General features: G+C 43.3%; 1 protein-coding gene across 1 annotated transcript; it reads right to left on the minus strand.

Moving 5' to 3' along the window:
• Positions 1 to 5,545: 5,545 nt before the first annotated feature.
• LOC143352299 (band 7 protein AGAP004871) lies at positions 5,546 to 13,392 on the minus strand. The gene is made up of 6 exons (XM_076784628.1): positions 12,774 to 13,392; positions 10,647 to 10,862; positions 10,398 to 10,578; positions 7,931 to 8,092; positions 5,837 to 6,002; positions 5,546 to 5,734 (listed from the first exon to the last, which is right to left on the minus strand). The coding sequence occupies exons 1-6, from the start codon at positions 12,832 to 12,834 to the stop codon at positions 5,546 to 5,548; spliced, it is 975 nt and encodes a 324-aa protein (XP_076640743.1). The 5' UTR covers positions 12,835 to 13,392.
• Between the last annotated feature and the right edge of the window lie 889 nt (positions 13,393 to 14,281).

Below are 14,281 nucleotides of genomic sequence, written 5' to 3' on the forward strand. Positions count from 1 at the left end.
GAGTTCGTGGGCCACCCTGTATGTCGCCAAGGCCTGGATGATAAACGTCGCGAAATTATCCCCACTACCGTAAGGTGTTCCCCGTGTGGGGCCACGACGCTCGAGAGGCCTCGGACGCCGAGGAGTGCAAACATAACACAGCTCGGGTATGTCTCCTGGACGATACACGACACTGCCATGTTGTTGACATATATCGAGAATTCGCTGTAATACGATCGATCAAGCATGAAGTCCGCAATCTAGTTCACAAGCGGGAGTTTCCTCGAAACAAGGAGCTCACGATTCGTTCGCTATAATAATTTCTTCCGGGGGTTACCTAGAAAAAACGTGACCGAGCTTCGTTCAGGTGTACCACACTCATTAAAAAATCTATTAATAATCGTCGAGCAGGTAAGGCGTCAAGATTTTCGCGTCGAGCGATTATCGAGTGACAAAAGGCGTACGTCCGACCGAACGCGATTGAAAGACATTGCGAGAGGGGGGAGGGGAGACGTGCGAGAGAGGCTTGTTCTCTCGCAACCGCGGGCGTCGCAGTTAATTTTCTCGCCTATGAAATTAGTTCCGAGGGAGGAGGTGAAAGAGGAGAAGAGGGCGATGGAGGTGAAAAGTTCGCGTCGAGCTCGGGCGAAATAAGTGCGGCCGAAGAAAAGTCATCGCGACAAGGGAGACAGCCTATTACAACGAGAGGAGAGAGTGAGAGCTCGGGGCTCCCTGCGGGCAATCTACGCGCTCCGCGAGGCCAGAAGCTGGTTTTCGCGAAATTAAAAAATTTTTAATTGTAACCGTAAACTAGAGGCGGCGTCGCGCCGCGCAGAGGTGCGAGCGGTTGCTAATTATCGTCCAAGAAATTACGGGCCGCTGAAACACGACGGCCCTGAATGGCGAATTCCCCGAATGGAACAGAATGCCACGCTTCCTCTCTCTCTCTGTGCTCTTCCCGTGGATCCTTACACATTCCTTTCTAGCTTCTCTGGTTCGACGAGCTGCGATTTTCACGTTGAATTGTGTTTGCAATCTTTCGTTTCTGGCTAGAATCGATAGAACAACGACTGACTTGAATCGGGCAGACAGCTTTTGGTTGAATTGTTCCAGGTGTGTACGTGCTTTCGCGCATTCGTTAAAACATTTTCTAAAAGTATCTCGACGATTAACAATTCCCTCACTGTTCCGTCGCAAGGAACAATTCAAGTGGTGCTTGCCTTCGGACAATTGTTTATGATACGCTCGTAACTAAGTGATCACCTTCAACGATTAGGCACGGCGCAACAGTGACGACCATCCAGGCTCGCATCACAGCTTGCCTTTCGTTTGTGGTCACTTCCTATGGTTGCGGGACGTCATAAATTAAGTCCTACGAAGGACCACCCAAAACAAAAGGGCACTGTTCAAAAGTGTCAAGGGTCAGCCTTGTTGAGAGACCGGCATCAGCTTACGCTCTGCAGGGCAAGGCCCATTCAGCTCACCTAAACAGGGTGACAATCAGTCAATGATGCGCTGATTGGGTAACGCAACATTCAGCAGAACCAATCAGTGCACTTCCTCTTCCATGAGGACTACCCTTCCAATACATAAAGGAGTCTCACGAGACGGAAGAACTAAAAATCAAACGCTCTCACAAGTCTTTTTCGAACATTCAATTCCAAGTCTTCAAACGTGAAACATTCAGTTTTGCGAAGACGGGGTTCCGTCTTTGGGCTATGCGAGCCTGGCAAGCGATCAGCTTTTGTCCGAAACGATTCTCGCGAGGACGAGCAGTTTTTGTCAAAAACAATGCTCGTGAGGACCGCTCGATCTGAACTCACTTCTGTTCGTGACCGCGTTGCGATAACATCGTGCGTCGCGCGTGCATCCAAGATTCGATATAGTTCAACAAGTTTCGACGTGAAACATTCAGTTTCAACGTGAAACCTGCAGTTTCAAATCTATTCAAAAAGATGGATCTCCAATAACCAAGATCCGACGCGGAACGCTCTCGCGATCGAAAACAACGACCAAGCACGAGACGAACCGACGCGTCTAAGGCAGGGCCTGCTAGATCAGCCTTACCGACGAGTCCTCTAGCAGGTCTGCGACGAAACGCGCTTCCAATAAAATTACTCGATCAAATATTGAAACGGCTGTCCAAAATTAATTTGGCGGACAGTATTCCTCGGCGGTATCGGGAGTGACGCGTCCGCGTTTCATTTCCAAAATCCGCAAGCGAACACTCACCATTGTACTCCGATGCTTTTCTACGGAGAACGACAATTTATTTTTATTAGAAAACACTACAATTGATGGGAAAACTGATGAACTTCAGCTTAAGATCTTACCGAGTCCTGAGACTCGATTACCATCGTTCTCGATGGTTAATTGATTAAAACTCACGTTGTGAGTCCGGTTTATGGAACGTCCAAGGTTCGCAAGTGTTCGTAGGGACTTTCGCACCGCGACTCCAATTGCGAAGACAGCTTTGCCAGGCAATTCCGTTGTTCACAACGTTCCTTCCTGTTGGCGACGGTCATAATTGGAATCCCTCGTAATTTCTTGCGTTAACCGGCAGCCATTCTGTCGCAGAACGGTATTCCCGGTACGCGGACCCGTTGAAAGGATCTTCCCTCGTAAACGCATCCTGCGCCTCGCAGGACAATTCGTTTTGCACCCCCCCTGCCCCCACCCTTCCTCTGATAAATCGCGAACGACCGTGTCTCGCGAACAGCCATTTCGGCGTTCATCCGAATCGTGAGCCGAATAAAAGCGGCCCTGCTCACGGGAGCTCTACAATACCGGTTCCATTTTCAATGGGACGTTGGTGTTCGTCGACGGTAATTAGTCGCGACTCGCGAGACTACGTAACCGAGCCTGTACCCGCGGCTTGCCGGTGAGCCGCAGAATTTTCGCGGACCTTCGAGAGAATCGCTTTTGTTCCGCCATGGCCCGTTGCCGTCGTCTTTCCTCACTGCTGCGTTGCTAGTAATCCTAAGAAACTGTGTACAGTATTATTTCCAGAACTGTCGCAATGATCTCTACCGTAACTGTCCAAATGTTATCCCCACCACTGGGGAGGGGAGATCGAATATCGGTACAAGCGAACGATACCAGTGCAAGCGAAGCAAAATATTGCACCATTTTTAATTTTTGATTTTTCGCATGAAGCTTTCCCATCGCGTTTGTCTCGTTTTTCTAATTAAAATGACACGAAACACGGTATAGTTACGATCATAACTACTTGTGCAATAAGCGATTAAAATTACGGCTGCGAAAGAGGGTGGCGAACGGAAAATAACGAGAAGCAGGGAGTCGAAGCGTTGAACCATGGTCCCTCTCTCTTTTTTCAATCGCTATCCTTCTCTACGTTCAGCACGCTAGTAAGAATGTAGCATCTCTGCTAGAACTGTCGCTCGCAAATGTTACGACAGTTACGGAGATACCTGTGTACCTACACGTGAAGTCGGGACCTCCACTAATTATTGAACTACGAATGGACCTCTCGTTGGATCGATTTATGCGCAAATTCATTAATTACGATCGGAACAGTGAGAAATACCATTCGCGTCGACGAGCGAACGAGAAAAACCGTAAAGCTCGGTCGAAGTAAATCTGTCGGCAGGTCACGTCGCGACGCGCGCTCGCTCGCTCCAACTCGTAACTCGTAAATTTGCGCGGCGTGCGTGGGTGTGTTGCACGCTCACGAAAATCGACCGGTCATCGGACGGCTGATTTCGTCGAGATTCTCGACGGGAACGATCGACCCGTGTAAATAAGTACTCTCGCAGGGATCGGCGGGTACGTGCGTGCGTGCGTGCGTGCGTGCGTGTTTAGCGCCTGGCGTTTCCACGTCACGTTCCTGGCGTTACAAGTTACAACGTGCGGCGAAAATTGTGGCCCGACGCTCCGGGCCCTGCCCATGGAAACTTTAAGTCCAGGAAAAGTGAAACGTACGTGCCACGCCACGCCATGCTGCAGCATGCCACACCGTCTTTATGAAACCCTATAAAATGGAAATTTCATACGCAACCGTACAGTGAAATCTATGTGCGAAATGATAGCCCGCAACTCTCTCGCCTTTCCCGTCACGGTTTCTTTCATTTTCGACAACGATACATTTCGCGATTATTACGACTGAAAGGGTTTCCTTGTCGGGTGACCTCTCCATGAATGAACGCTTCATATCTGTTGAAATTATTAGGTTGTTGCAATTGAAATGAAACTTCCCGACTTTGTAGTTTAGTTTTTCCACGGCAGACAGCGTTGAAGTTGAACAATATGGAAAGTACATATCCCGTACATGAATTTGCGTGTATAAGTTTATTGATATTGTACAGTGTACGTGATTAAAAATCGATCTTCCGTCACCAGAACGAAAGAAAAAAAAAGGAAATTCGTATAATTTACTTGTACGCGTTCAAACTTGGACATACTGCGTCCGAAGCAGCGAAAAACATAAATGCTGCTTTTGGTGAAGGTATAGCAAGTGATCGGACCATAAGGTGTTGGTTTGAAAAATTTCGTTCCGGTGATACAAATCCGGAAAATGAGCCTCGTGGTCATAAGCCAGCAGCTATTACAGATTCAGGTTTAAAAGAGATAGTTGAAATGGATTCGCGTCTAACTATTCCACAAATCGCGGAGAGAACCAATATACACTATTCAAATGTCTCTCGACATCTGAAAAGTTAGCTTTGGGAAAAGTAAAAAAGTTAGATAAATGGGTCCCACGTGAACTCACTGAAAGAAACAAGATATCCCGTCTGGAGATCAGTTCTTCGTTACTTTTTCGACAGAACAATGAAGACATATTAAACAGGATAACTACCTGTGACGAAAAATGGATTCTCTACGACAATCGACGACGTCTGCACAGTAGCTAGACGCAGATGAAACTCCAAAACATATGCCGAAACCGAACCTTCATCCTCGCAATTGATGTCTGCAATGGTGGTCAGCAAAGGATATTGTACATTACTCATTTTTAAAAAAAGGTGAAACCATAAATGCTGATAAATACTGTCAGGAAATTGATATAATGTACGAAAAACGGCGTGTTCAACAGCTGGCTTTAGTCAATAGATGTGGTGTATCATTGCTTCACGATAATGCTCGGCCACATACTGCTAATCAAACTGTATAAAAATTAGCAGGGTTAAAGTGTGAAGTTCTCCCTCACCCTTCTTATTCGCCTGACCTGTCACTTACTGATTACCATTTTTTCAAGCACCTAGATGGCCTTTTGAGTGGAAAAATATTCAAAGAAGAATGTGCTGTAAAAGCTCCATTTGATGAATTTATTGCCTCGCGTTTATTAGATTTCTACCGGAAAGGCATTGGGGCACTTGTATCACGATGGAAGAAGTGCATCGATGACGATGGAAATTATTTCGATTAATGGAATATGAATAAAGTTTGTAAAATAAAAGTTTGTGTTAAAGATTAAAAATCGGCCATTTCATTTGCAACAACCTAATAGTATTCACTAATCGTTATTTCAGTTCCCAAATGCTATTTCTATATGAAGGCTGTGTGTCATGGGTGGCCTCTCGGCAAGGTCCGCTGTGTGTTCGATCGTTTATCGATTGGCTCGTTTTATTTCTACGTTTGGAGGACGCTCGTCAGACGATGGTTTAAGGACCTTCTGATCGATCTTCGAATGGGCGCCAGTGGTGAAAAATGGCGTCAGAAATTCGACCGGCAGTGGGAAGATAATGGTAGAATTCTTCTCCGCTGATATGCTGTTCAATGTTTGCAAGTACCGCAGCTGTTGACGTAAAAGTATACAAGTTAGATTTACATGCACGATCAACCGTGTAGGGCCAACATCTTCCTAAATCATCTCAGTGCCTATAATAAGAGAACCTACCTGCAGAGCAGCAGGACTCGTGGAAATGACATCGCTGGCCTCCTTTAGAGCACGGGAAGCCAGCATTTCCCCTTCCGCTGCAATCACTTTTGCTCTAGCCTCCCTTGTAGCTTCCGCTTCCGTGGCCATGGCTCGTTGCAATTGCACCGGAAGTCGAACGTCCTTTCTGAACCGTGAACATCCGTTTTGATTAGAAACACGTTTTCGAACCCTATTCTGATTGCTACAACCCTTGCTCTAATTACTACAACAACAAAGTCGTTTGGACCTGAGGAAGCTTCGATCGAATAGAATTTGGCGTTTAAAAAATATTCGTAGACTATTCACTGCGAGACGCTACCAATAGGCTCGTCAATCGCTAACGCTTTACCTAAAATAAGCTTCAGAATGTTCTCTGAAATAATTATCTCGGAAGGAGTTGTTAAATTTGATTAGTTGAAATAAATTGCTCTTGGAGGACGATTACACGGCTTTCTTAGTTGGCGGAGTAAAATTGCCTGAAAGGCCACGGCACAACGTTTCTTTACACCCTATACAATCGACGTCCCTTTCTTCCTTCATCTACTATGCGTGCCACCCCTTTCGAAAGCACTCGAAACCTCTTTCTCCGACTTTGGTGGCGTGCCTGGCTATCGAAGCCGAGACCAAAGGGCTCTTCGATGGCTTTCTCGATGGCACTCGAGTGTCCGCGTTTATGCGCGTTCACGTACCCCTTCGGTAGCTAGCATGGCATAGTATAGCTAGTAGCTTTAGGTATCCGGTCCCTCCTACAGTCAGTCGCTCTCGCTTGTCTTTCGACCCTTCCGCCCCTAATTCCGACTTTACTCGTCAGTCAGAAATCGATCTGCACACTGAAGAATGCAACTCGATATTTATTCTTAAAAAGACTTTTTCACTACAAGCTTAAGCTTTTGCTAGAGAAATTGCTGCTAGATTTTGACTCAGACTATCGATTCTTAAAAGGGCCACGACTCTGTAGATTCGCGATAAGATAGAGTGACCACGTTACCAACAAAAATTATGAGATGTTTGGTAATATACGCGTTAGTAGTAGGCCAAAAAGTGACGATGCGCATGCCGCGGTATCCAAGCATTTTTATGCCATTGGATGAGTTTTCTGGATGAAATCGACGGTAGCGCAAACTGAGCCATATTTTCTCTTGATTCTATGAGAAATAAAGCCAAAAACTTTCCTCCAGTTTCTGGTGTCAGAATTCATGATACCGATAATATAGAGCAAAAAATGTGACAAGTTTAGTCACAGACTGAAAACCCCTCGGATGAAGACCTTAAGTCTGTGTCTGAAGGCTGTGAACGAAAACTGTACAGCAGTTACCTGCTGACTCTGCAAAAGTCACGTGACTACCCTTGGCCCTTAAATTGCAAAATGTTTGACAGAATTGTTCTCTGGTTTTCTTGAAACGTTATTTAACACTAAAGCTGCCGAGCCCTAAACGAGGATGTATATTCCTTTGTAATAATAACAGGATTGAATTCATTAGGATTTTTATGGTAACATGTAGAAGTACACTAAAAAATTTCTGTAACTCCACGAATTGTAAAAGCAGAAAATCCATAATTTTAATGGGAACGGTAGTTCCAGTGTTAAACACGTCCCAGTGCCCATAACGTTATTTAAAAAAATATCGTTCTACTTGGGAGGGCTTGTAGAATTTTTCTGTGTAAAAATCGTTTCTCTAGCTTCGACGGTTGCGGCCGGAGAAATGCTTGAAGTCGAATATTCGACCATCTTTCTACAAACTGAGGATTATAGGTAAACACGACGTTTAAATCTCGAATAGAAGTATGATAGCATAAACGGATCTCCCGACCCGATGATCTTCAATCTATAACGTTGGTCTCGTTTTCCGATACGATGCGCGCACATCGAGAAAGTCGACGGCAATCTGCCAGCAGGAGTTTATGAAATTCTCGCAACATCAAGCCCGATAACGATAGTTCCGAGCATATTATTATGTGTGCGGGTTTCACCGTGCTTCAGGCAGATAAGTTCTTCTAGAGGACGGGAGTGTTCGTCCGTTGCAATCGTCGAACGGAAACTCGGATTTCGACAAGTTCTGTGCTGGAACTCACATTTCGACACGTTCGACCTTGACACCCCAAGGGTCCGTGGCCTCGTCCAGAGAAGTCTGCATAGTGTGAGAGATGTTCTCGCGCTCGGACAGGATCTCCGCCAAATTTCGCGTACCGAGGACCGTTCTCAGCGTGCTGGCAGCCAACAATCGGGTCGAATGACTGGAAAATAAACCGATGATCTTGCATGCTTCCGGCCGAGGTCTGGGGAAAATTGATTTCAGTTCACCAATTCGGTAAAAATTGGCAAAAAGGAAGACGTTAAACTCAATCAAGTGAAACGTTGCGCTTTCAAACATTAAAATATCTGATAAAATGGTACTCCACGTTAAGCTACATTCCCCTAAATTCTAAATACATCGAAGATTTGTTGCGTGAACCAATATTAGATACCTAATTATTTCCTGTTTATTTCCAAAATTAATTCTTGTTACTCTTTTGTTTGTTTCCATTCTTTATTTCTATTAAGTTCTTTATTAATTTAGTTAAGGGAAGATATTGTCCTTTACTATTTGTTCTGTAACGTGTGCAGATTCATTATTAAAAATTACGTCCTTAATTTGAAAAATGTGAATTAATACATTGGAATTCATTTTTCGTCCAATGGAGTCATTTTCACAATTTGAATATGCAATAAAAAGTACCAGGTCCGATTAAAAAAAAAACGACTTTCGATTTGAAAATCCTATTTCCGGTTAGTACTGGTAATTGCAAGTATCACCATTCGATAGAGCGTACTCTAATTAGTTACTAAAATTTGTTTAGTTTTCAATAAAAATCACTCTCCACCATTTTAATAGGGGTGGACGGGTGGCCTAGAGCACCCTGTATATAGAGAAATCACTGTACAGAGTGTCAAAAAATTATATGTCACGGCCACCATAGCGTGATTTTACACCTACGATTTGGTGGAAATTGACATAAAAAACTCTCCGCAAAATTGACCCTGACCTTGAAAATCAAGGTCAAAAAAACAAAAATTTTTTTATTTTAGTCGTGTTCTACTGGTCATAAGGATCAACTTTGTGAAAGAAACCATCGGTGGCATCTCAACCGTTCTCTTAAAAAATGATGTTGCATTTCTTATAATTTTTGCAGCTTCTTTATTTGTAAATTTTTTACATCCAGCGCCAATATATAAGTATATAGCGTACTATCATACAGCGGGTACCATCAGTAAGCTATCTCGTCGGGTATGAAATTATCATAATCATGATACTCCTATTTCCCTAACTACAGCAGGAAAGAAAGAAGCTGCAAAAATTATAAGAAATGCAACATCATTATTTAAGAGAACGGTTGAGATGCGACCGATGGTTTCTTTCACAAAGTTGACCCTTATGACCAGTAGAACACGACTAAAATAAAAAAATTTTTGTTTTTTTGACCTTGATTTTCAAGGTCAAGGTCAATTTTGCGGAGAGTTTTTTATGTCAATTTCCACCAAATCGTAGGTGTAGAATCACGCTATGGTGGCCGTGACATATAATTTTTTGACACCCTGTACATATTCCACATTTGGCTAGATTTCTCTGAATACACAGTTCGGTCAGTCGCAATGATTTAATTCGATTTCGGTGGACCGTTCGAGGATAGAACGTTGTTCTAATTGTTGATGTCTAGGACGGGTTGGTTAGGACGGATTTCTTTGTGAACCATCGAGTGCAGCGAGTAAAGACGTGCGACCACGTCCACGAGGCTGAAGAAACATGGTCGCACAACTTGCACGCGAAATAATCGAGTCGCTGGTACCGCCGCACCGTCACAAATTATTCAAGTAATTTGGTCACGCTCTCGTAACCCCTCGACGAGCCGTCCTCCGCATTTTTCTCCTCCATCGTCGCATTCGCTCTCGAGACGGAGCAAGACCGTGTCCGCCCCCCACGGAGATGTTAATTAAAATTTCAGGAAATCGTGTCCGCGTTAATTAACTCGTTGGTTCCCAACTCTATAATTTCCGAATCGGGGGCTGCTTCGAATCCTGCGGCTTTTTCGTTTTCAAATCGTTCGCAGACACGTTCACAGTCTTTTTCTTGCAGACAGATTTTCCTACGGTTCTTGGCAGGCAACGAGTTGTCTAAATGATGAATTTGTGTTTTCTGAGATTTAACACGTCAGTCATATATATAGACTGCGGATCTATATGCAAAATAAAAATGTTGCGCATCGTTTGCAGGAGATAGGAGCTGCATTGACATTTAATTCCCCGAATAACATCACCATACTAAAATCGCCTGGTCTTTTTTCTGTTTTGTATTTCTCTTACTCATTATCGTCATAAATTCCGAAATTTTTATTACCGAATTTCAACGTTAACTCGTGCAGTACTGGGCAGAGTAGATAAAAATTTCGTTAGGACCTACCAAGTATAAGAAAATTAAAATAGCACTGACTAGGTAATAAATCTTTACTTATCAGTTACGGGTTTGATTAAAAAATAGGATTCCTTAGAAGTATTCTTAATTACCTGTAATTGGCGATTTTGACGACGGCATTCAATGGTTCCTTGATGCGATAATAGACGACCGCGTCGACAGTTACTGTCACAGAATCCTTGGTGAGGACTTCCTGCGGAGGAACATCGAAGGACACTGTCCTCAGGTCCACGCGAACGCAGGTGTCCACGCATGGCATCACGAAGAACGTCCCTGATGATAACAACAACTTGAAACGCGTCTAGATCATTCGCATAACCGTTGATACCGGTCATAATCACCTGGACCACTGGCGTCGCCCTTCAACCGACCCATCCTGAAGACGACGGCTCTCTCATACTCCTGCACGACCTTGAAGGTGAAGCACAGGGAGAACGGGAACGTGACCAGAACCAGAAGGAACGATCCTATGGTCGCAAGTATTTCAATGAACCTCGTAGCACGGTCCACGCTGTTTTGTTCCGTCATCTGCGAGCCAATGATCTTAGCAGACTCTTCTACAACCGATTAAGAAGAAAAGAAGACAAGGTAGATCGCGATGTGAGAAATGCGAATAAAATCTCGTCGACCAGAACAGGTTGCTGTTCGACTTTGTTCGAAGCTGAGACGTCTTTACTGTCTTTCTTTCTCTCGAGAAAACAATCCGTCATCGACGACGATTGTCTGCGTTCAGACGGAAGAAGGCAGAGTAATTGTTGGGACGAAGAATGCTGGGACAATCAACGGAGACGCGTTCGCGCGTGCAGGTTCACGGCGGGGCGTTCACGGTTCACCAAAAGGCGAACCTACTCGTAGCTAATCTCGACGAGAGACGTTTCACGGAGCCGCGATCAAACGGGCAGCGATTGTCTCCGAAAACAAAAGTCTCCGATGTTTTCCCACCCTTCTTCGCGTCTCCACCCAGCGGTGGCTCGGGTCTTTTAACCATTGTGTTAATAGCCAGATAAGCTTCAGCTTTGAACGTAAGGATGATTTTTTAAAAAAGACGTTTGGAAATCTATAGTTTCAGTTGGACGTTTCGAACTATAGCTTCGAAAAACATCGCAGTTTTACCCAAACACTGGACTAATTTCAATCGTATGTTTTTTATAGGCGTTTTTTTGTAGGCGTTCAATTAGATGTAAGTTACACAGACATCTAATTCTTTCTTTAAAAATGTTAACAAGTTCAAAACAGTATTTATTAGGGTCACCCATAAGTAATCAATTATTTGCAAAGAATTTGTTTTGCCTTTAGTTCTGTACCGATCGTTGAAGAGGAAACACGTATTCTTTTACAGTTTTCGGTAAATCAGCTTGTGTTTAGAATATTCTAAAAAGTATAATTTTTTTTACAACCCTGTAATAGAATGGCGGCGTCCGTAACTTCCGAGGATCATATTCGTCATTGCTTACTTTTTCATTTTCATGCGGAATTTCATGCAACGGTAACAACAAAGAAAATTTGCGATGTTTATGGAGATGTATTGAAGGTCAACAAGTGTCAACGTTGGTTCAGAAGGTTTGCTGCTGGTGATTATGATCTCTCTGAAAGGCCTCGAAGTGGACAATTATCTGAGACCAACAAGAATATTTGTCGATCAATTTGCACTGCATTGTTACCCAGATTTCGTAGAGATCCATTTCTTAGCAGAATCGTTACCGGAGATGAAAAATGGATTCTTTATGATAGCATAAAGCGTTCGAAGCAATGGCTTTCCGCAAATGAACCGCAATATCAACCCCTAAACCTAGCTCATCACTTAGAAAGGTGTTACCTGTTAGAAACCTGGAGAAACAGTTACTGCTGAGTTGTATTGTCATCAATTATGACGACTGTATTCAGAACTATTGAAAAAGAGGGCCTCTTTAGTCTACAGAAAAGGTGTAATACTGCAAATTGACAATGCCCGTCCCCATACAGCGAAACTCACTCAGGAAAAAATCAAAGAATTGCAATGGGAAGTTTTACCGTACTCACCGGGTATTGCTCCCTCTATAATTTTTTCATATCTTTGGAACATTATTTAAGAAATAAAACATTCACCTCTGTAGAAGATGTAAGGAGACAGCCTGGATTTCTATTAGAGGGGGTTGAAAATTTGCAGGAAAGATGGCAAACTGTCCTCGATAATGATGGAGATTATATAAAAAATTAAGAAATCAAAACTTGAATTTACTACAAAGTTTGTTTTAGATTTCAAAATAGTTGATTACTTATGGGTCCCCCTAATAGTTCACGTTCTATAATTATACGAATTATTCCACTGTTTAATTGAATTTAATTGAATTTTCCCTATCCAGGAAAAGAATCGCAGAACTGGTTAAAGGTACTCGATCGCTGACACAACGATCCCAAAGACATACAAAATGCCTTAAGACTTTCTGCATAAATTCGGAAATTTCGCAACAATATCCAACAATTCTCACTGAACTCTACGAAGCACTCGACTCCTCCGCTGTCGGTTTTCGTGCAGCCGTAGTGCACCATGGGTCGCTCGAGAGGAGCAACTTTCCTCGCGTCCTTGAAGAAAACTCTTCAAGTTCTCCGTCTCCGGGCTTCGTTCGACTTTTGGCAACGCGTTGATTCCGAAGAAGGATCCACGGATCGGTGAATCCGGCTTCGACGAACGCGGATCGCATACTAATCGCGGGAACAGTCGCTAGGGGGGTTCCGAAGGCGGAACCGTCTTTCGAGAAGGCGGAACAGAGGCGATTCGATTACCGGCTACCGAAATAGCGAGCACAGGAGGATCCGCGGACGGACGAGGAGATGATCGCTAGGCTAACCGGGAAACTGAGGAACACCGGGGGCTGAGAGACGCATCCGGTGCGAAACGCTGGATCTCAGCCCGCTCGGGCCTTGGGAACGGATTGGATCTGGTCCGCAGAGAACCTATGGCAAACTAATCATCGTGGCCACGCGGAACAAGCTCGCCCGCTGTTTATGTATTTGCATAACTGCGTAAACTCGCGCGACGTCTGGATCCTGTCGCAGTTGCGACTCCTTTCCCTCGATGTGCCTCGCTGTACGATCCAAGTTAGGCTTTGCCGAATTTTGAACGAAATCCTCGAGAAGTACTATCTACGATTCTTAAGGGGGGAGCCTTGTGCAAAATAAGGTTTTTGGGCATTTTTCTTTTTGTTTACATCGATAGGAAATTTCCTCAAGAATGAAAAGGAATAAGAAGTAAGAAAGTGATCAGAGATGTTCTTGTACGTAATTTTTAAAATAAAGTGCACGGTTGCAAAGGTTCGTGCTTCTCGAAAAGAAGAAAAAACAGCTGAAGTACAACTTTTTCAGGAAGAGGAAGATCTGTCCTATGGCCCTGGAATCGCAGATTAGCAAAAAACCGCGGTAAGTTAAAATAAGAAGATTTTTTCACGATTTTTCTGCTACTCAAACTTGAAACGCATTTTTCTCGAAACGCAAAATTTCGCAAGCCGTGCAACGTAGCTCATAAACATAAAAAAATTACATACGCCATTGTGTTGCGTATAAAAAACAGTACTACTTTTTCCTCTTTCATTTTTTTCTAATATTTACTATTTACAAGAAAAACGCTGGCTAGTAATGGCGTGAACACCCTGTATGTTCTATAAATAATTAGCTCGAACATGACGAGCTCCGATTTTTAAATTTTTTATTTAAAACATTATTATTAACAATTGTTCATAACAGAAAATCCGTTTTTTTCAAAACTTTTTTGCATAAACTAACGATTCTATTTTGATTTTTTTGTTTCAGATCTTTTTTGTGCATTGTACGCTGTACGGCGCATTTACAGAATGCCATTTTCAAGCCGCCATTGCACCATTGACATTGACAATTAAAATTTATAAAAAATATTTTTGCTTACATTATAACATTAATAAATGATACCTCAAATTTTAAATCAATCTATGCATTACATTTTTCAAAAATATTCTCGAAAAAA

This window comes from Halictus rubicundus, chromosome 3, assembly GCF_050948215.1.
Source record: "Halictus rubicundus isolate RS-2024b chromosome 3, iyHalRubi1_principal, whole genome shotgun sequence".
NCBI classification, from domain to species: Eukaryota; Metazoa; Arthropoda; class Insecta; order Hymenoptera; family Halictidae; genus Halictus; species Halictus rubicundus.